Source organism: Phyllostomus discolor, chromosome 2, assembly GCF_004126475.2.
Source record: "Phyllostomus discolor isolate MPI-MPIP mPhyDis1 chromosome 2, mPhyDis1.pri.v3, whole genome shotgun sequence".
Lineage (NCBI taxonomy): Eukaryota > Metazoa > Chordata > Mammalia > Chiroptera > Phyllostomidae > Phyllostomus > Phyllostomus discolor.
In genome coordinates, this window is record NC_040904.2 from 35256809 (window position 1) to 35277352 (window position 20544).

The following is a 20544-nucleotide window of genomic DNA, read 5'->3' on the forward strand; positions in this document are numbered from 1 at the left end:
TTTCAGGGTTTAGCATCTACAGTGACTTCGTAATAACAATACTTTGTCATTTCTTCTTTCCAAGTCATTTCCTGAGTTTTCTCTTGTACTCCATTCAATGCTATCTTAGAAGTTGCTCACAAATTCACATCAGCAAGAAAAGAGCAAAGGGTAGCAACTTCACAGCTCAGTTATCATTATTGTCCCTCCCTATAGATAATAAAAGTTTCTACTTTTAAAGCATGTTTTGATTTTTGCATTTGATATATGAGAAAACTACTTTATAATCAATTTTTGTATAATAAATTATATTTTCCCTTAGACTTTCATTATAAATTCAGAGTTATACATGCAAGTGGAAAAAGTCGGTTTTCGTTACTAACATTCCTAATTTTCACTTTAGGCTGCTGGGCTACTTGCCCAAGACGTGTCTGTATATTTCCTCTTATGACATGCATTTAAACTTTGAGAAACAAATAATTCCCACAAGACTTTTTTCATAGTTCATTTCCATTTTACTTTAAATTCTTGTTGATTTCAAAGTGTGATGTTTAATATGTTGTACAGTATTTATACTGGGGAAGTTCCTTATCAGCACCAAGGTAGATTTGAGATAATGCAAACAGTAAAGATACTACCAGTCCCTTCAATGTTTATTTGACTCACAACCAGGGAAGTAACAGCATTGGAACAATGAGCATGAGAATGGGGAGAGATAAGAGAGGAGACTCAAGGGACTCATCCCAGCTGGGTGGGAAGTGTTTAGTGGTGAGTAAGAAATGGGGTGAATAAAGAAAACCTTGATAGGAGTGGGAGTCTGGGGGGGGAGGGCAGAAGAGGGGTAGTCAAGGGACTCAGGCCAGAGGGTAAAACATTTTAGATGGTCACCAAGAAATGGGAGAAGTAAAATGAACAGCCCAGAGAGACAAAGATGGAAAGTGTAGTAAATAACTTCAGTGATGTGCAGAATAAATAGATGTAACAAAGATCCAGTTAAAATTCTTAAGCAAAAGAATAATAAGAGTTAAATGGAGTATTAAAAAATGCAAAGACAGAATTCAATTATGAAGCACAGTGACTTCTAAGCAAAAATAATTATAATAAAATACATCTTAAAATGTATAATATCAAACAAAGACATATTTTAAAAGCACTAGAAATAAAGATTTTCCATAAAGAAATGAAGATCGACTTCTCAACAGCAAAGATATAGTCAGATGCAGTAAAATAAAACTTCAAAGTGTTAATTTTTCAATTTAGAATTCTATGTTCAGCAGACTGTTATCCAAGAACTAGGGTGAATTAGAGACACTTTAGACAATCAGAAACACAGTTTGCTACCAACAGACCCTCCCTTGCTATGGGAACTTCTAAAAATGTACTCTATAAAGAATGAAATGGAACTCAGAATGACTGAAGTATAAGAAAAATTAGGAGACATGTATATAAGATAACTGTAGATAAATGTTGACTATGTGAAAACAATTCTCACTATAAAGAACTAATTTTGGGAATAAGGGGAAAATCAAGTTAGAATAAAAATATGGGATTTACCATATATGTTTGGGGGGTAATTTTAGTTAAAATACTCTAAGACCTGTATCTCGTTGAGTAAACATGATTATTGAAAATTTAAATTCTGTTACCTATGCATATTAAAATGTCAAACCCAATCTTTAAAAAAACAGGAACATAAATTATATTTGTAAACCTGTAGACAGAAAAAATAAAGAAAAAAATCTTGAAGAATACAAAAGAAGGAAAGTCAGGAAGAGAAAAACCTCATGGAATAAAAAGCCCATAACATAGTAGAAATAAACTACATTAGCAAACATTTATTTAGCACTTACTATGTGCCAGGTGCTATTGAAGCCAATGGGGTATATCAGTGAACAAAACAGACAAAAATTTCTGTATTTCAGAAACTTACAAACTGGATGAAAAACTTAAGCAAGTCAGGGATTGTTAAAAGACAGAGATTGATTAAGTAAATAAGTAAATAAATAAATGTTTAGTTATGTGTTATTTTTAAGAGAATATCAAATAAAAGCACAAAATATTGAAAGTAAAAGAATGTGAAAAATAAATTCCTGGAAAGTACTAATAAGAATAAACTAGTGTTTTTACACTAATATCAGGCAAATATATTTTAATATGCAAAGCATTAGTAAGGCCAAAGAATATAATTACTTAACAATAATATACAATTGATAAGGCAAGTTTAACCATATTAAAAGTGCATGCACTTTAAGTCAAAAGATAAAAGTAAAAGTTGATTAAAACTATTAAAATAAATGGACAAATCCATCACCATTGTTGATTACTTTAACATTTTAAAAAAATTGATTAATTAGGCAGATAAAAAATTAGTGGCTAATCCAGAAGACAGGGATAATTTTCAAGCTTAAACTAGTAGGCATATAAAAGCCCTGCATCTGACAATGACCGGTCTTTACAGCAAGTGATTCTGGGAAAATGGGATATCCACATGTAAAACAATGGAGTTGGAGATGGACCGTACACTGTGTATACAAATTAGCCCAAAATAAACAAAAGCTGTAAATATAAGAGCTAAAACTATTAACATTTTAGAAAAATACATGGGTGAAAATCTTCATTACATTGGAATTGGCAATGATTTTTTAATATGACACCGAAAGCACAGAAATCAAGTGGAAAAGGTAGATACATTGATGCCATCAAAATTTAAAACCTGTGCATCAAAGGACACCATCAACAGAGTGAGAAAGCAAGCTACAAAATGGGAGAAAGTATTTGCAAATCATATATCTGATAAGGAGTTAATATCCAGAATACATAAAGAACCCCTGCAACTCAACAACAACAACAACAAAATAACTCAAGTAAAACATGGGAAAAGATTTGAATAGACATTTCTTCACAGAAGATAGGCAAATGGCCAATAAGCACATAAAAATGCTCAACATTACTAATCATGAAGAAATTAAGATCAAAACCACAATGAGACACTACTTCTCATCCATTAGAATGGCTATTAAAAACAAAACAAAATAACAAGTATGGGCAAGTATATACATATAAATATGTATATATATATTGCTGAAGTAAAATTACTGAATCATACAATATAAATAGGTATATACCTATATATATACACCTATATGTAGGTACATACCTAATTATATGATTCAGCAATTTTACTTTCAGATATATTGTTTAATGCAAAACATATATGTAAGAATGTTCATAATAGCATTTTTTAATAATAGCCACTAACTGGAAATAGATCAAATGTTTATGTCAAGCAGAATACATATATAAATTCTGGACTATTCATATAATGGAATACTACATAGCAATAAAAATGAACCAACTAAAGCTTTGTGCAACACGGATGAATTTCATAAGCAAAAGATTGAGTAATAAGAGCCAGATGTAACTCTGTGATTTCATATATGCAATGTTTCAAAGCAGGCAAATTATAATTCAGAGCTTAGAAATGCATAGGTAAGTAATAGCTCTATAGAGAAAAGTAAGGAAGTCATTATTCTAATAATCAGGACAATAATCACCTTGGTAGAGACAGGGAGTGGTTTCAGATGGGGAAGAGGCCAGCTGAGGATATATGGAGAGGGTGTAAAGTTTTATTTTTCGACTTGATGTTTGTTCTGTCATAATTAGTTAACATGTGTATTTGTTTTACATATTTTATATGTGTAATATTTCACAGTAAATGTTTTTAAGAATAAAAGAAAGAATGCAAATGCTTGGGTGATACTCTGTTTTAGGTGTGAAACTCAGTGATCATCTGTGGACTGGCCACAGGATCATCAAGAAACACTACTAAGGTGTAAACTAAGAGCAAGCCAAGTATTAAAGCAGAAGTAAATAGGACCCAAAAGCTGAATATGCAAAACTAAATTTTAAAAAGGATAACACTACAATATACAAATGTCTAATTCTGTGCAAAATCCACATGTAGAATTTAAAATTGAGAAAGTAGAGACATTGTTTTACATAAGTGTCTTGTATTTTTTTACTTATTATAATTAAAAAATTTAATCATATTTTATTTTTTAATCACTGTTGACATTACAATATTATATTAGTTTCAGGAGTACACCCCAGTGGTTAGACACTAACATAAATTACTAAGTGATTATTCCAGTAAATCTTGTACCCATCTGACACCATACATAGTTGTTAGAATATTATTGACTATATTCCCTGTGCTATACTTTACATCCCCATGACTATTCCATTACTACTACTTCATACTCTTAGTCCCTTCACCTTTTTTATTCAGCCCTCCGACCCTCCTTCCATCTGGCAACTGTTAAAATATTCTATATACCTATGAATCTATTTCTGTTCTGTTCAATTATTCATTTTGTTTTTTTAGATTCAATAGTTGATAGATATGCAGGGTCTGGCTGAAGGGACGCCTGCCTGAGTGTAGTTGGTAGGGTAAGAATATGGGTGTGATCATTTATAGTTTTAATTGAATGTTTCACCTAAAATGTCATATGGTGTGCCTGAGTGTGATATTGTTGTGCTACAGAATTACATTCTTATGATTATGATTTCACAATAAAAGATCTTATAATAAAAAAAGGATGTTATTTGTGACAGACTCTGTACATTTATTGCCATTTTATTGTTCATATTTTTGATCTTTAAAAAATGTGTTTCAGCCCTGGCTGGCATAGCTCAGTGGATTGAGCTCGGGTTGTGAACCAAAGTGTCGAAGGTTCGATTCCCAGTCAGGGTACATGCCTGGGTTGCAGGCCATGACCCCCAGCAACCGCACATTGATGTTTCTCTCTCTCTATATATATCTCCCTCCCTTCCCTCTCTAAAAATAAATAAATAAAATATTAAAAAAATGTTTTTCTTCTTCTTAAAGAAGGCTCTTAACATTTCATGTAATACTGGTTTGGTGGTGCTGAACTCTTGCTTTTTCTTGTCTGGGAAGCTCTTAATATGTCCTTTGATTCTAAATGCTAGCTTTGCTGGTTAATCTTGGTGGTACATCTTTGTTTTTCGTAACTTTGAATATTTGTTGCTTATCTTTTCTGACTTGTAAAGTTTCTGTTGAGAAATCAGCTGACCATCTTATGGGAGCTTCCTTGTGGGTAACTAACTGCTTTGCTCTTGCTGCTTTTAAGATTCTCTCTTTGTCTTTAACTTTTAGCAATTTAGTTATGATATATCTTGGCTTGAACATCTTTGGATTCACCTTGTTTGGGACTTTGCACTTCCTGGACTTGTATTTCTATTTCCTTTACCAGGTTAAGGAAGTTTTCTGTCATTATTTTTTAATAGGTTTTCAATTTCTTTTCTTTTTTATTGTTTACACTATTATAGATGTTCCCCGTTCCCCCTCCTTTCACATCCTCCCTTTCTCTTCTCCTTATGGCACCCCCACGATGCAAATGTTTATACACTAAAAGTTGTCCCAGAAATTAGCGTTATTTTATTTATTTATTTTTGTATTCTTTTTCCTTTTTGTTGTCTGGTTCATTTTTTTTCTTCCTTATATTCTAAATTGCTGTTTTAATCCCCAGCTTCATCTGTTTTACTGTTGATTTCCTATAAAATATTTTTCATTTTAGTTAGTATATCCTTTTCATTTTAGACTGGCTCTTTTTTATGGTTTCCATGTCCCTTTTTATGCTGTTGAAGTTCGGAGTTTATCTACTCCTCCCCTAAATTCTCTGAGCATCCTTATAACCAGTGTTTCGACTCTGTATCTATTAGATTGCTTGTCTCTATTTTATTTAGTTCTTTTTTTGGAGTTTTGTTCTATTCTTTTCTTGAGAATTTTCTCATCATTTTGGCAGCCTGTCTTTGTATGTTTCTGTGTGTTAGGTAGAGCTGGTACATCTGCTGGGTTTGGTAGAGTGGCCTAATGTAGTCAGTGTCCTGCTAGGCCCAGTGGCACAGCCTCCCCATTCACCCAATGTGAGCATTCCAGTTGTGGGCTGTGTACAACCTCCTTTTATACTTGAGCCTTGATTTCTGAAGGCCAGTCAGCTGCAAGGATTGGCTGTGACCACTGTGGAGGATCAGCTGTGCAGGGGCTGACCCCACAGATCAGGATTTACTTTAGTCCCTTGAGTGCATTGCTTGTTGGAGGTGGTTGGGTGGTACTTTCACATGGTCTGAACCTGTCCACTAGGCGCACTGGCTCTGGGGCCTTCTAGGAGAGGTGGGTCAAGGTTAGTTACTGCCTGTGTTCTGCCTGGTGCCATCTGGCATGAACTAAATAGTGAGCTGCAGATGACTGCTACTTATATTGGGCTTGAAGGTACCAGGAAAAGCCAGGATGTAAACCAAGGTTGGCTGTCACTAGTGCCAGGCCTGGGACCACTTAGTGAGAGATAGGAGGCACACCAAGGCCAGATGCACCTTGTTGGAGATATTTTAGGAAAGTCTGAAGCATGAGCCAAGAGAGGCCACTTGTATGGAAAAAAACACTGTAAACAGCCTGGGTGGACCCATGAGTTGGTAGGATGGTGTCTCAGGGGATCACAATGGTGGGGTGTACTGTGTGAGTCAGGTAGATGGAGACATTATGACACCTGCCTGCCAACTCTGTGGCAGGGGAACTCAGGAAAAGAATAATGGCCTCTGCCAGCACTTCTGCCTGGGAGAAAGCTGCCCCTCCACTCTCACCTTTATATTAGATATTTTAGTTCCTCCCCATATGTCCCTGGTGCCTTTTGAACTGCTGCCCCAGGGATGGAATTCAGAGGGAGTGAGTCTGAGTAAGTCTGTGCATGGGCTCTTTAGGGGTAACTGCCTGGGACTCCAGAAGCCCTCTGTTCCCCTCAGCCACAACCCCTTCTGCTTTTTATAGCCAGAAGTGATGGGGATTTCTGTTCTCAGCTCTGGAGCCCTGGGCTGGGGTTCTGGTGTGAAGTGGGGAACCTTGGTTCTTCAGGGGAGACCGCTGCAACAGAGACATCTCTCCCAATGTTTATCCACCACACGTGGTTTTGGGATCCACCTATTCTGCATCTTTACCCATCTACCATTTTCAATGTGACTTCTTTATATCCTTAGTTGTAGGATTTTCATTCAGCTAGATTTCAGATAGTTCTGAATGATGGTTGTTTTGTAGTTTAATAGTGTATTTGATGTGGTTGTGGTAGGATGCCCCGTCTTTAGGGATTTTCATGCTTGGCTGCATGGTTTATTAGATAGGAGTACCTAATGACTGGCTACAGTATTACAGAGTGGCTAGATTAGACAACCTAAGTAAGTATTTCAAGAGAAACAAAATCCCAACACATTTACCTCACTACTCGCTTACCTGCTAAAGTTAGCTGTCTGTTTTGAAATGGTTATGAAGCTTTTTTTTAAACGCAGTCTAGGGTAACTGGTGATGGATAAAAAAAGCAAGAAACTGTATAACTACCAAGACTGACACTAGAAAGGGACTAATCTGTCACTTTATGGGGGAATGAATTGGAGGAGTGTGTCTGGATTTCTTGTAGGGAGGGGAGACTTGTATGGAAACTGCTATATGTGTGTGAGTGTATTGCAAGGTTTCACTGAGCATTCTGAATACAATATCTGTGATACCTGCTTCCTGCATGGATCTCATTCCAACTGCTCTTTGCCCCAACCCATTGATTGTTCTTGAGAGGCTACATTAAAAATTTATATTACTTCAACTTATTTTTGGATTATTGACTTGTATTTTCAAAATGCAACCCTGCCTGTCTTCAGAGCACAAAAGAAAACATGTGAAGCAGAATGCGTGGCAGTGCCAGGGAGGTCCAGGAGGAAATCAATCGGAGAAGGTGAGAGGCGTGAGATGATGGGGACCGGAGACAAACAGTGCTGTGACCGACTGCTGCAAAGGGCAAGTGAACTGCTCGTGGGGGAGTGTTTACTTTCATAAGACAGAACAGTGCCAGAGAATACCACATTTCCCATTGAGAGGATCAACACTTTAATATTTTAAGACTAGAGACTTTAGCTCCATATATGAGGGGTTTTGTTACTTTGGGAATGATCCTCTATTTCTAACAAGAATTCTGTGGTACACATATGAGGTGATTTATAGTCTTTATAACCAATCTGGCTATAACATTTTCATAATAATATTGGGGATATAGTTTCTTTAATTTTATAATCGTTTCAATTTGAGAAAGCAACATTTAAGGAGGATAACAGTCTGATCTTGAAAACTCTTGATCACGATAAAATTATAGTATTTTAAAGAAGAAAGAATAAAATGAGAAATTTTAACTTCATCTTTTAGAGAGCATAAGAATGTATTAGCCTTACTGGTAAATGATGACTGAACAAGAACAATGTTATAAATTTCAATGAAAAGCAATTTTTAAAGGTCTATTTTAAAACAATATATTATTTCTCTGAACATACAAATTCACTCTTGGGAGTTAAATTACATTGGAAAGACAAAATATGACTCTATCCACCTAAGTGTTAAAGTAATTGATATCTTATCCAGAAAACTTTTCTATTAAACATTACTAACCACAAATCCATTACTGAATATTTATTTATTTAGCCAATAAATCTTGACATTTTCATCAAGAGGAGACAGGATATGCTTATTGTATTACTTTATTATTATTAAAATACAACCATGCAAGAATAAGAATTATACAGAATTGCATTATTTCATTGGAATATATGAATAGGAATCTCAAGCAAAATCTTTATAAATGAAAACATAATAATTCTGGGGCTTGTGAATTATTATTTGTTTTATATACCCTGACTACTCTGCATGAATCAAACTGGATTTTTCCTTAAATAAGAAAAATGAATAGCTACAGTGCTAAAAATTCGGTAGTTTTTTTTCTCCATGAAACATAATGCAATACAGCTCTCTTATAAGATGGATTTAAGATTTTAGTGGGTCTTACTGTATACCCCAAAGAGCAAAGGATACACACTAAGTTCCTGGGAATGTACAAGCCTGGTTGTCCCACAAGGCAGATTTGAATTTTAACCCTCCCTCCTCACTCTCACAGAGGTTATAAGGACAAGATAGTCCTAGCGCTTACCTGAAGTGGGTCTTTCTCATAATAAATCACTAATTTAGCTGGTCTATTTGATTTAAAAATTAACATATTTAGGGCTTATACATTTAAAAGTGAATTTATTTTTATAGCGTTTCCCCTTTGAATCTGTTTTTCATGTGAAAATTCCTGATGAGGGTAAATGAATTGGCGGCTGGCTAGTGAGAACACACTGCCGGGGTGGGGGGGACCTCTTTCATGAGTGAGTTCTCTTTCTGCTCAGCACCACCGCCTCTGCCAGCTATTGCTGGGCTCATTGCACTGTCACGTGACCAAGGAGTAATGAATTCAATGCTATCTGGGCTTGATGAAGGTGACCTGGAGTTTGGCCGAGTTTCTGGGTTGGAGACTTGTCTGCCAGCCCCTGCTGGGAGAATTAAATGTGTTAGTCTCCAAGTTTTAATGGTAATAGCTACTTATCCAGGAAAACTTTGATAGGTTGACTTCTGATCCAAGATCTTCGAGGTACAGATATTATGACCTTCATCTCTTATTACAGATATAATATTATATCTATATGATATTATAGAGACTATGACTATTTAGATGACCTCTATAATTTAGAAATTCCTACTATGGCTTCAATTTCTCTTGCTGCAATGAAAACTACCCAGTGGTGTTGTATCTTTCATGGGACATCAGGGTCTCTCCTGAAATGTTATTTTTCTGGGTGGGTACAAACACATGAATAGAAGAGCATCCACCTAGAGTTGTCTGCAGAAGGATGAGTGAATGCGAGGTAGAAGAGAATGTGCACAAACTCAGTGTTTCTGAGAATGGAATTGCTGGCATATGGAAGAGTGTTTATTCAGTCACTGAGTTCACATGAATTCACTGTGTACATTGTAGATGGTGTAGTAAGCCGCTTATTTGTTGTGATGTAAGGCACTGTTTTAGTTAGAATAAAGCTACCTGATTTAACAAACAACTTCCAAATCTCAGTGGTCAAAGACAGTTTTGCTCATGTGGATATTCAACGGGCAACCTTCCACATGGTCATTCAGGGATTCAAGCTTCTTTTGTGGTGTGGCTTCTTTAGTTTTGTCGTCCTATCCACTTATTCAGTGGCTAGGGAGAGTCCTGTAAGGTAGGGTGTTATGGGCCTGGCCTGGAGGTGGCATACATTATTTCTGTCCACATTCCATTGGCCATTATTCAGCCATAAGCCTCACATAACTGTAAGGGAGGCTGGAATATATTCTAGTTGCATGCATTAAGGGAGAAATAGTTTGGCAAACAGCTAGCCACTATTTTGCTACTTTTGGTGACAAGGACTTCTACTTCCAAACTGCCACCTTCTCTGTTTTCTCCTACATCATTCTTTTAATTAGTGTCAGCCTTTCACTGCACAGTTACAACTTAGGTTGAAACTGAAAATATCACCTAGAAGATATAGTCAAATATTTACCCTGAAGTTTAAATTAATGAAGTCATATCTTTTCTTAGGAACAAGTATATCCTAGCACTGCCTACAATAGTGGCTGGAATATATGTTTGATAAATGTATGAATAGATGAACAAACCACCCATCTTCACTGTACAACCTCTTCTTGTCCAGAGGATCTTGGGATTCTGGTGCATGAAGAAAAGGGGAAGAGAAATGGCAGAATAACACAGCAAGCTGGAGAGAGGGCTAGGACTATTTCCAGTCTCTAGCGGAATAGAGGGGGTTTCTAGAGTAACACTAAGAAGGAGACTGTGTTCACAAGTCAGCATTCTGACAAAGAGAGAAATATCTGAGAGTGGCTCTAAATTGGGCCAACTTGGGTCATGGGGTGGTTGCTGTATACATGAAGAAGCATCTACACCATGAGGAAGCATAGCAAACTCATATAGGTGCCCTTGAGTCATCTAATATGTCACGTAAATGAGCCCATCATTGGCTCTGCTCAAGCCAACAGAGCTGATCTCAAGTTACACTAGCCACGCAATCAGCAGCTACGTCAACCTGCACCTGACTTCAAAAGGGGATTCTTTCCTCACATGCCCGCTGTCCCCTTTGAACACTGGGTACATTCTGAGTCCTGTGAAACTTGAAACCAGACCAGGGGGAGAAGAAAATCCCCCTTTCTTCCAGGGGGAAGAAAGCTATTGAATTTGATTAGATAGTTAACTGAAGAAAGACTAAATGACTGCACAGGATGAGATAGAATATATCTGGGAAGACCAAAGATGAATATGTACAGGTAAAAGAAAAGGAATCTTACATTTTAAATGTCTGCCATGTGATTGTCCAGTCACACCCACTATGTGACTATTTGTTGAAATATATACCTGAATAAATTTTTGACAGGATAGAAGCTTCTTAAATTCTATCTACAAGGTGGATAGAAGGAAAACCTTGGTTTTTGGTCAGTGTCAACAAAACAAGGTAGTTCCTCTTCCAGGCCCCATCTCCCTTGTGTGACTCACTTTCTATCTGTTGCCTTTGGCTATCAAATGCCTGCCATCACTGCCACCCTGCACCTCCTGTGAAAGATATCCAGATGCTAAAGACAGCACTTCACCTTTCCTCCTCTTATGCTTTGTACCTTAATTCACCTTGGAATTACCTGGGGAAAAAGAAGCCATTCTACTAAGACTGCACACATCCTGTTATCAACACGGGCTTCACCATCATTCCAGCAATGGCTTTGGGGAGGACGCTTTAATCATTTGCAACAGAGGCAAGTCAGGTCATCAGTGCAATAGCCTTGTTAGCCAAGGAGCAGGTGCTACAGAGCAAAGACCCTAACCAGTCCCAAAGAAATGTAAAAGTCTACGTTGCCTTTTCTATTTCCCTTTCTTTCTCTAGAAGCTGTGTCTTTTCTAAGTTCTTATATAGAGCTGTCATACTCCAGCAATTAGCAGTTATAAAATAATAGAAACATTCATTAATAACTTCTCATTATCTTCTCTTCCAAAGTATAATATCCTTCAGCATGAGTCATCTTGCAACCGATCATAATTAATCTTGATAACAGGTTTGATAGAGTTACATGAGTCATGAATCTGGCTCATTAATGTTATTATTGTTTTTAAACTATCAGTAACAACAGTGCTTCCTAAGTATCAATTAATCTTCATGCCTTCTCTGTGAAGTAAGTTAAATATAACTAAACTCATTCTACCAGTAGAGGATTGGCAAACTGGTGATCTCCTCGGTGAGTCTCTCTCCTCATTACCAAAGGGAGCTGAGAATGAAATGGAAATAGCTGAATCTGATTCATTTTCCATGACACTAGATGGACATGACTTTTGTTTGCTATTAATGCTCCTCCAAGCCCTGTTAAGGTATCCATAATAAAATAATAAATGATTTATAACAATTAACAAAAGAACGTAAGTTCTAAAACATTTTTCTCTGCTCCCTTGCATGAGCTCAAATGCAATAAATAAGCATCCATGGTTATGACAGCATGCATGGCATGCTTCTCTTCCCTTTCTCTGCCCTCAAATTCTCATTGTTCCTTAGGGATTCACTAATCACCACTGGTTAGATTTATTTACTGTGTTTCTTTTGAAGAGCTTGAGGTACAGTAGGAAATAACGGACTCCATGGGACCTACACCTAATGCTTCCATTTTATCTCTGCTCCTACCAGGTGGAAATAATGTAGCTCAATGGAAAAGACATGGGTTTAAATCCCACTGATTTACTATTCATCTTTGAAAAAGCCATTTGTTTTCTCTGATCGTTGTTTGCTTGTCTCTTAATGAGAATCATCTTACTCACTTCAAAAGTTATGGGAGTACCAAGAGATAATGAATGTAGAGTACAAGGCATATTAAAAGCGATCACTAATGGAGGACATTATTTATCACATAAATCAGTGACTGGCCCTCGGAGCCCTGAAAAAAGGCATGAAGGGGCATTAACAAGAGGGTGTGATATTAGGTATACCCATTTAGAGATTTTGCTTAACATGGTAATTGTTGTTAAGAGCTATTAATTTAGTAACAGAAAATCCATGTTGTAATTCAGAATGACAGTTGGTATGTAGTGGATAGTAAAAAGTATTTTTGAATGAATGAATAAAAGCAAATGGCTTCCAAATACAAAAAGAGGAAAAAGGAAGTGTCCTCACCCCGTATGTGGCTACCCACATCTCATCTCATTTGGACACCAGTGATCCAAGCACGGAGGGAAGGGGGGAGGTCTCAGGTGTGAGATAGATGGAGGAGAGGAAACAGAAATAGCAGGAGCAGGCACTGGAAAAAAGAACCATCTTCAAGAAAATACTATAACCATCTAGTTTACTGATGAAGGATATGGGAAAAGGTGGTATTTTTACTAAAGGTTATTCCTTTATTTTTAAAAATCTTAGCATGTCTAGGTTTTATCCCTCATTTTTAAAATACAGAAACATGGCGGTACAGGAATATTGCAGTAGACCCCTAGGGCTAGACCTGCTTAAAGCCTTGAAATCACTTCCCATTTATACTCCTCGGATTAAAACACCATACCCCTAAAACTGAAACAATACATAAATAAAGCAGAAAATGGCTCTCTATTTGTTTTAATGAAAATATAGTATCCCCTGATAACTTGAAGATATTGAATCTTACCTGTGTAGATATATTCCACATAGGCAGGATGAGTTTTTGTGAAAACTTCTTTTACTTTTTCTACTTTATCAGCTTTGATTTTGGTTGCAAATGGTGTGTACATAACGGAGAATGATTCCGCTCTGGTGATGGCTTCTTCAATCATGGCCTGGGAAGAAGCAAACAACCCGCTTGGTATCAATAACAACGTATGACTTTTGAAGAATGTAAAATAATATAATCACCTTTATGGATGATTTAAAAATCTATATACTGTATTGGGAAGATAATATATTTTCATTTTGAATATTCATTAGAGTGAAATTGTAATTAGTTCTGGAAACACTATTTCATATTAAGAAAACCAATTAAATGAAGAAAGTTTGTAAACAGACACCTCTAAACTGAACTTGCTTTAAGATAAAATAAAAATTCTATTTTCTAAGGTGTCATTTTTTACTTGATTTAAAAAATCAAATTCTTAAGTCTAACATAATTATCTTACAAACAGACATTGATGAGCAACTTGTACTTAAAAACCACTAATTGGAGTATCTAGATCTAAGTATTTTCTATAAATAACAGACAAACTAGACAAACCAGGTTTTTTTTTCTTCCAATACCCAGGAAAGCCTTTCAGAACAAGAAAAGCCTTCTCAGCTTCCGCCCAGCAAAGGTTCCCCTCTCTCCAGATCACAAGAGCTGTTTGAGATGAATTTGCCTATTTATGTTTTAAGAATTTCTTTAAATTTTCTCTGTTCACATGTCATTCTTGGTAAAGCCTGACATCATCCTGAACTTCCTGTTTTAAGGACATCCATTATTATTTGAAACAGACCAAAAAGAAACTTATAAGAAATTTAAAAAAGATTTTATTTTTTTCCTATAACTTTGCTTTCTAATGAGGCTTGAGCACTGAACTAAAAGTGGAATAGTCATCTCATTTTCCACTTATTTTTCTTAAAATAAGTTATCTTATTTTTCTAAAAATAGCATTAAGGCATATTATAAAAATCTGTATTTATGTATAGGAATACATTTTCCTCCGATAGCTGAGAGTGCCAAAAACCAATATGGAAAAATAATAGATTTGAATTTTCTAATAAAGAAAAACCCAGCAATTTATATTATTAAGGCGTAGTATTTTGTAAATATGTTTCTGATTGATAATAAAAGCAGTAAGCAGTTGATTTTACTGATTTTAAATTGAGAAGCCTAATTTAATTTAGTCATTACCAACTCCAGGCCTTGATGACTTCCAATGGCCTCTACGGTTATCTGCACTGTGTGTGAAAGAGCAGCTTTGCAGGAATTTTCTGGATGCAAAGGATCCTCCTTTCTAATTAGAAAATGGCATAAACTTTCTCATTTACATTTTGAATTTGCTGTGGGGTAAATGGCTGACTGGCTGAATGAAAGGACTTACATTGCCCACAGTCCTGTCCCTTCCAGGTGGGAGGAACTGGGAGGAAACAAAGAGTACAGTTGTGACACCAGGCCCAGGGGCAGCGCTGAGACAAGGAAGTGATGGATGGTGTGTCTGCAGCAAGTTTTGGGTGCTGAGGCCTAGATGCCGACTCTGGAAGTCTAACATGGGTAATGCAGACACAGGAGTGGAATTCAGACATGTGGATTAAGAAGTTAAACAAGGTGTTTCTGGTCCTCCAGCAAAAATGAAGGTTCTTTAGATTGAGTAGAGAATATTGCTCCAGATTGGTGCTTACATATGTCCACCACTGGAACCAATCCTGGGATGGTCTGTCCAGACCAAAAAAGCGAGTAGTTGTACCTAGATGCACATGGAATGATGTGCTGAAGAGAGAGGCTATTCTAAACTTCAGTTCTAAGATCATGATCTGACTTCTACTGCTTTTTTTTTAAGATTTTATTTATTTTTAGAGAGGGGGGAAGGGAGGAAGAAAGAGAGGGAGAGAAACATCAATGTGTGGTTGCCTCTCACAAGACCCCCACTGGGGACCTAGCCTGCAACCTAGGCATGTGCCCTGACTGGGAATTGAACAGGTGACTCTTTGGTTTGTAGCCCGCATTCAATCCACTGAGCTATACCAGCCAGGGCCTGATTTTATTGCTTTTTGTAAACTGTTAGTTCTTGTACCAGTTTGCTCCGACTGCCTTAACAAACTATCACACATATTCTTACAGTTCCAGAGGCTAGAAGTCCAAAATCAAGGTGTTTGTAGGGTTGATGTCTGAGGTCTTTCTCCTTCCCAATGGCTGTGTAGCTTCTCCCTGTGTTTTTACATAGTTTTTCATCTGTGTGAAAAACTTCCTCTGCTTACTAGGATTACGGCCCACCCAAAGATCTCACTTTGACCTAGTTACGCTACTTGCAAACACAATCACAATCCCAGCACAGGGCTAGGGCTTAAGTATATTAACTTTGCGGGACACAGTTCAGCTCATACGAGTTCCTAACACCCAAAGAACATTTCTGATGGTCTCTTTGAGTGCCTTTAAATTCTGGATCAAAAAATTTAGTGAAGGGATTTAATTCTCTAGTTTTCTTCCAGAAAGACATTAACAGTATCCCAGTAAGACCAGGATAGAAGAAAACACTTTCCCTGTCTCATTTCTTTTCCAACTGCTGGCAGCTTAAGTGACTTCTGCAGGGTAGCTTTGCTAAGCCATCTCACAGCAGAGACAGTAAGAATCGTGCCCAAGAGCCTACACCAGCTTTTTTGCACGTGGCAGAAGTGTGGTTTTTGTGTTGCAGCTTGATCTGCAAGGCTTTGCATTCAGGCTTTTGCGGGGCTCTCTGTTTAGGAGTATACGTACTGGAGTGCAGCCTCCCTCTCTTCCCACTCGGAGCCAGTAGAAATGGTGTCCTCTCATGGCTCCTGCCCTCTATCTTGAAGACGGGTAAGGAAGTGGCTGAGTGAACCGAGTGTGCATAAGAATAAGAATTGAATTCTTCATGGAGGTAGTTTCTCAAAGGAAATTTTATAGCCCCAAGAATAAAAACTGAAAATGAAGTAGGAATGAGGATACAGAAAATGCTTTTGCCAGGTCCTGACACATTCTTGCTGTGCTTTAATGAATTAATATTTTTTGTTCTTCTAGAGATAAACAATCTTGAGACTTTGAACCTGTCTCACATTGTTCTTGCAGAAGAATGGGGTATATATATATATATATATATATATATATCTTCAATATATATATATTTCTAGGACATCACTGAATAACTCCTTCATGAAACAACTTTGAAAGAAATTTAGCTTTATTAAAATCATGGGAGTTTGGAGTTAGATACCAAAATGTCAGGTTTTCATTTTGTGGTGGTAATTTAGAGCGGGGCTTGTCTTTCATGAAGAGTCCATTCTATGTATATTGAAAAATTATATTTTAGGATTGATAAAAACTAGAATATTTAGTAATAATTATAGATATCAAAATATAGATTTTAATTCACTTTTTATGATTAGTCAAACATTTTCCTTGATTTGAAAATACAATAGAGGAGGAGACCAGATGAGGAATTACAGCTTGTAAAAAGTAGATGTGCTAGAAATGAAGGCAGATCTGAAATGACAGTTTTCAATTTGACAAAAATTTTCTGCAATTAAGTCATTATTTCCCAACCTATGGGTTTCTCTAGTGTCAGTAAGTGTTGCATGTGTACAGAGAATGGGGAAGACTGTTGGCCCACATGTCCTGTTCAGTGTACATTGCTGTTAATTATACTGTGTGTGTGGTAGCTCCCTCTGTTACTACACGCACATATACACACAGAGACTTTGAAATTAGATGTTGAATACAGGGGTCCTAATAACTTTCCACTGTTATCCTCACATTTATCAAGTTTTAAAGCTTATACTAACATAAACCAAGAGTATATGTTGGCAGCTCATTTCCTCTACATACAGTAACTTAAAATAATTTATCCCGGTACTTCAGCTAAGCAAAAAGAGCCACTTGCTACCTCAGAAATCACCTCGCCCAGGAAAACTATATAACAAGACACTGGGAGAGACAGGGGAAGAGAGATACTCTATCAAGGGTAAAGAAAAAGCAATCCAAGTAGAGGGAAAAGATGACAAATAAAAGGGAGACAAAATTCATCTCCTTCTAGACTCAAGAGGGTATGTTTTTTTCTGGTAAAATTTTAAGAGCACTCAAGGTGCTCAAGAAAAATCAGGCACAAAGTGTAAACGTCAAACATTTTCAGCATAATGGGATTAGGAATTTTTCCCCTGTGGTTTTGCTGGAGGACTTGAGCAAGATGTAACCTTTTAACTCTGTATCCAGTGATGGTGTCTCAGTAAACAGGAATCCTGTCACTTCTCATTGGAAAATGTGATCAAATTATTATAGGTTATTAGCAAATTATTCCTTGAATACTCCCAATGTCAGGGTTGATCATAATTGCAGCAAATTGCCTTACTCACAAGATTACATCTGGAAGGAACTTTGTGAATTTTCCAGCCCAATTCACTAAATTGGAGATGAATTGTGATTTGGAGAGGCTTAAGTGACTTTTCTAAGGATGAGGAGCTTCTTATTTCATGGAATTTAGAATTTGGGTCTCAAACATTACATTGAATATTTTACTTTGTCTTTTGAAAATTATGTTTTTTACTTCCTGGGTTTTACCCTCCTTTTAAAAGCTTTCATAATAAATATAATTTAAAATTCTAAAATATTTAATTTACTTTAGTTCCACAGTGCATGTGAGTGCTGTAGAATTTTAGAACAGGCATGTATATACAACCTGAGCACATGGTTAGGCATTTTTCAGATTCTTGCATAGTTAGTGTGGCCTTGTGGCTGAGACTGGGCCAATGGGATGTAGGCGGGAATGGTCCTCTTTCCAGGCCTAGCCCACATGCATGATCCTGCCTAGTATGATCCTCTATTTCCTTTCCCCATCAGTTGTGGGAAAAGGAAGGAGTCCCAGGACACAGAGAAAGATGGAATTACAAGAAAGAAGGAGTCTGGGTTCCCACATTACTGGCTGGAGGAGAACCAATCAGAAGCATCCTCACTGGACTACATTGTAAGGGAGAAATCAACTTTTTCTTTTTATATCCTTGCCAAGGGCATTTTTTGATTGCATCCAGAGAGAGAAGAAGGGAGAGAGAGAAACATCTATGGTAGAGAGAAACATCTATGGGAGAGAAGCATTAATTTGTTGAATCTTACATGCCCGGACCGGGGATCAAGCCCACGACCTAGGTATGTGTGGGAGCTCCAACCAGCTGAGCCACATAGACTAGCACAGAAGAAACCAATTTTTATGTTTTAAGTTACTGAAATTTTGGAGTTGTTTGTTGTAGCAGTTAGTCTACCACACAAATAATAACAAATAAAAATTAAAATCTCATTCAAAATCCTATTTTTTTCCTGCTAAGTCTTATGTGTTATAAAGAAAGTACAGAGAAAAACTTGGTATTTTAAGAGATAAAATAACTTTGACTTAGCAGTGATAAATGCTTTCACATATCCTCTTTCCTTTAATTCTCATTAAGTCTATGTAAGTAGGTACTCTGAGTGAACAAACGTTACGATTGTATTGTTTTAGTTTGGAAGTTAACGTTAGTAGATTAAAAAGAAACAATGCTATACTTGCAAACTGTAAATTATCCAGATGGGAACCTTTTGCTTTTAGTGGCCAATGTGACTTTTTGTTATTGCATTAATAATGATACAATGTTTGAATGATAACTAAAATTTTCTAGAAAATGGAACTATAAATATTATGAGCAATATTTTTTCAAAGTAATCTCTTTAAACATATGTGGGTTTAATATGGATGATTTTCTTTTCTTGAAATTTAGAATTAACCTGAGGAGCAGACTCCCTTAAAGAAACAGAACATCCGACCTCGAGGCTTCCTTATAAGCTTAGTCACCGTATCATATAGGTAACATCCAGAATTGACAATTTTATGATGAGTTTATTAATATCAGGATATGTCAGAACACAATAAGTAATAATTAAATGTTTGCCCTTGCCTTGTTGATCAACATTTTCATGCTGAAATATTACCTTGAATTTCCAGTCCTTTTATTAAACACTTTTCAACATAAGTTTTGCATTTTTCTAAAATAAGGGATTATTTGGCAGTTGGTCATTACATCTATCAGCCCAGTGATGTGAAAATTATATTTTCATGCAATTTAAATTAATATACATAAATTTTTATTTGCATATATTGGCATTGTCTTGAATTTACCAAAGATTATATGAAATTGCATACCAAGTTAAGCATATTTTTTACAGAGCTGTTTTGAATTCTCTAGTTGGCAACCTTTCCCGTTTAAAAATAATCATAATAAGTATAATATTAAATTCTGAAGTATTTTAGTTTTGCAGTATATGTGAATGCTATATATACACATACATATATGGAATATATATTTATGTATATATACCCATACAGTGTGTGTGTATATACCACTGTCCACAATCCAATCTGGTTAGGGTTAGGGGTAAGATTTTGATTATATATACAATGCTTCCACTAGCTGAATAACATGAATTTAATGCGTAAAATTTACTCTGTATTAATTTTTAACCATTTATAGTTTGCAGCAAAATTTTATTTCCATGTAATTTCCTCACAGAACTAAGGAGATCTAAGGTAGTTTAAAATCACTCAACTTTACGATCAAGGAAGCTGAGGGGGGTGAGTTCTGTTGACACACCTGAGGCCACGAAATTTTGAGATGGAAGCAACACAAGAACCCCGTTCCTAAACCAGTGCTTTCTCTTACGCTGAGAGACTTTTTTCATTCTTCTAATTAGATTGTCAATTTGGGAGCATAAGTATTACTTCCCTTTTTCCTTTTCTCTGAGCACCTTAATCCTGTCTTCAAAGACAAAATTTGACTATAACTCTAACAGAGAAACAAATGAATCACATCATATCAAACCTAAATCGGGTCAAGGTCATCTTCACAAATTAATGTTAACACAAAACAGAATATTCATCCTTCACAGCTACAGGTCACAATAAGACTATTTTGTAC

The 20544-nt window shown here is 36.3% G+C and overlaps 1 protein-coding gene across 1 annotated transcript in view; it reads right to left on the reverse strand.

Moving 5' to 3' along the window:
* SPATA16 (spermatogenesis associated 16) overlaps positions 1-20544 on the reverse strand; it is a 184543-nt gene that overhangs the window by 37864 nt on the left and 126135 nt on the right. Inside the window, exon 5 of the mRNA XM_028505287.2 lies at positions 13574-13721. Within this exon, the coding sequence (XP_028361088.1) occupies positions 13574-13721 (148 nt within the window). The remainder of the gene's footprint in view (positions 1-13573; positions 13722-20544) is intronic.